Source organism: Pteropus alecto, unplaced genomic scaffold (assembly GCF_000325575.1).
Source record: "Pteropus alecto unplaced genomic scaffold, ASM32557v1 scaffold131, whole genome shotgun sequence".
Classification (NCBI taxonomy): Eukaryota; Metazoa; Chordata; class Mammalia; order Chiroptera; family Pteropodidae; genus Pteropus; species Pteropus alecto.
Window position 1 is genome coordinate 1,386,875 of NW_006434709.1, and position 2,391 is coordinate 1,389,265.

At 52.9% G+C, this 2,391-nt stretch overlaps 1 protein-coding gene across 1 annotated transcript in view; it reads right to left on the reverse strand.

The window, feature by feature from the left end:
* Positions 1–2,029, reverse strand: part of NAGK (N-acetylglucosamine kinase) — a 10,937-nt gene extending 8,908 nt beyond the window's left edge. Inside the window, exons 1-2 of the mRNA XM_006909504.3 lie at positions 1,928–2,029; positions 130–214 (exon numbers count right to left, since the gene is read on the reverse strand). Coding sequence (XP_006909566.1) covers positions 130–214; positions 1,928–1,956 — 114 coding nt within the window. The 5' untranslated portion in view covers positions 1,957–2,029. The remainder of the gene's footprint in view (positions 1–129; positions 215–1,927) is intronic.
* Between the last annotated feature and the right edge of the window lie 362 nt (positions 2,030–2,391).

The following is a 2,391-nucleotide window of genomic DNA, read 5'->3' on the forward strand; positions in this document are numbered from 1 at the left end:
AGGAGTTACAGGCTTGCAAACCTATGCTGCCCCTACGGGTTGCTTATGTGAGCCCCAGCCACCACCACAACAGGAGTTAGAGAATAAAACCACAACCAAGCCTAATGGTCCCCTCAATATAGCTTTTACCCAGTGGTTTGTGCTGAGTCCATCTGCTTCTGCCAGGATCTGCCCATCCTCTGAGAGTAAAAGGACCTTGGACCGTGTTCCTCCCCTACAGAACACAAGGGGGCACTCAGTCTTGCTCAGAAAACCCTACAAGGTACGGCTTTTTTTGTGTAGTCCCTGACAAGAGCCCAGCATGATGGAAACTACTTCAGCAAACCCAATCACCGTTCCCAAACCCATCTCTATGGTTTGGTGTTTGCTGTGCTGTTGAACGGAAACATAGGCGCTGTTTGGTTTCCCTTGGGTATGTCCTACGTATCCTGCAAGGCCTTACTTACACATTATCCAGTCCTTGAAACCTCTGATGTGTGGTTCACCCCCATAGCTCCACTAGTTAAGCCAAGTTAGTGCTCCCCATCTCTTAAGGATTCCTCTGTATGAAGAGGGTGTTCAGTTGTTTTCTTGTCTGCCTCTCACTAGACTACAAGCTTCAGATCATTTGCCCTCATATCTAGCACAGGAAAACACTCAGTAAATATGACTAAAGAGAATGCCTCATCTCTCTGCTTCTTATGAAAGCTAAAGCTGCCTTTCAAGATCCAACTCCAGCTGCCAAGGTCTTGAAGACATCCTTATAAGAAATACTGATCAGATGGCAGGGAGAGTTTATACCCGCTTATGCAACTAAACTGTCGAATGCTTATTATTGGGGTAAACAGTGAGGGAGGTCTGTGGTGGTGTGATATGTTTCTTTATTGATCAGTACTTTTAGTTATATCAGAAGAGGACACTGAAGACCTGGTGATCAAACTCAGAAATGACAAGGCATTTCAAGTAGTTAATGCATGAGGTGGCAAGTTCAACACGGAAACTCCTGTACTTAGTTTTACAAAAGGTCAATAGATACAGGATGGGGGAGATCAGCCTTAACAATGCGTGTGAAAAAAAGGCGTTGGGGTGGTGAGTCAGCATAAGACGTGGCTGCCATAGAAATAATCCAATCTCAGATTCAAATGTCCTGGCTGAGACAAAAGCCACTCTCTATAATCCTGATTTGACACATCCAGATTAACAGAATGTTGTCACTGGCAGGGGACTTGGCAATCATCTCCTTCATCTCTCTACTCACTCAATACACATGTGGTAACTGAAGCCTAGAGTGGGCACAAGTCTTGCCCATATTCATACCGAAGGGAAGAGCTATTACAAAAAGTCCAGTAGACAAGTTTTTGAGCAGGTAAAAGGCAAGAATAACAGAGGTCTCCATTCAGGGTTAGGAGCCTGGAGTGCCAACAAGAATGGAGGAGTTTCAGGCATCAGGACAACCTAGCACTCTGGCTCGCAGCTGCTCCAGCTCCCTGATACCCTTCAGTAGCAAACATCTTCTTGCCGGGGCTTCACCACACTCCCACTCCCCACCCGGAGTCCAGCAACTTCGCACCTGACACCTGTTCTGCAAAACTCTCTCTGGGGTGAGCAATGGGAAAAAGGAGCATCTCCAGCAAGGGACAGAAGAGTGAGTGTTTCGTGGGAGAAAGGGGCGTGGTTCCGCCGTGAAACACAAAGGACCCCCACCCCGGGGTGTGGCCGTGGCACCCGCAGAGCCCCTGCAAAGCACACCCCCGCGCGCGCAAAGGCACCGACGCGCGTGCACACGACCCTCCTCTGCAAGGCCTCGCAGCCTAAAAGCCCGAAGTGGACAGACCCTGAAGCAGAAGGCCACCATCCTGTCCAAGGCCTTCCTTCAGTCCCGCCCTCGGGTGGCACAAGCTGCTTTCGGGCCGGCCCTCCCGGACTCCCTCCGCCAGGCTGCACTCACCCCTCTACACCCCCGTAGAGCGCGGCCATGCTGCTGCTACCGCCGCCGATCCCGCGGTTTGCTTCCCTCCCTCGAGCAATTCCCTCCCTCTCACCCACCCATCCACCCACCCACCCGGCACCGCCCCGCGTCACGTGAACGCCCGCGCAGTCCAGCGGACTCCGAGTGCGCGTGCGCGAGGCGACGCGAGCCGCCGCTTGCCCCAGGCCTCCCCTGTCCCGGCGACTCCCTCGGGGTGAGCTAGTGAGGTCCTCGGCGGCTTTTCCGGACGCTGCCAGTTCCTCCTCACCTCCTGGACTCTGCTTCCAGAAATGGACACCAGATTCTAAGCGGAGGAGCCAGAAAGGGTGTCCAAAACGGACCAGCTAGACGTGTTACTCCCCAGCCCGCCCCTCAGTGCCCGGAAGTTACCGACAACCCCGCCTCGCGCGTGCGCACTGTTAATGAGCCACGTAGACTTAAGT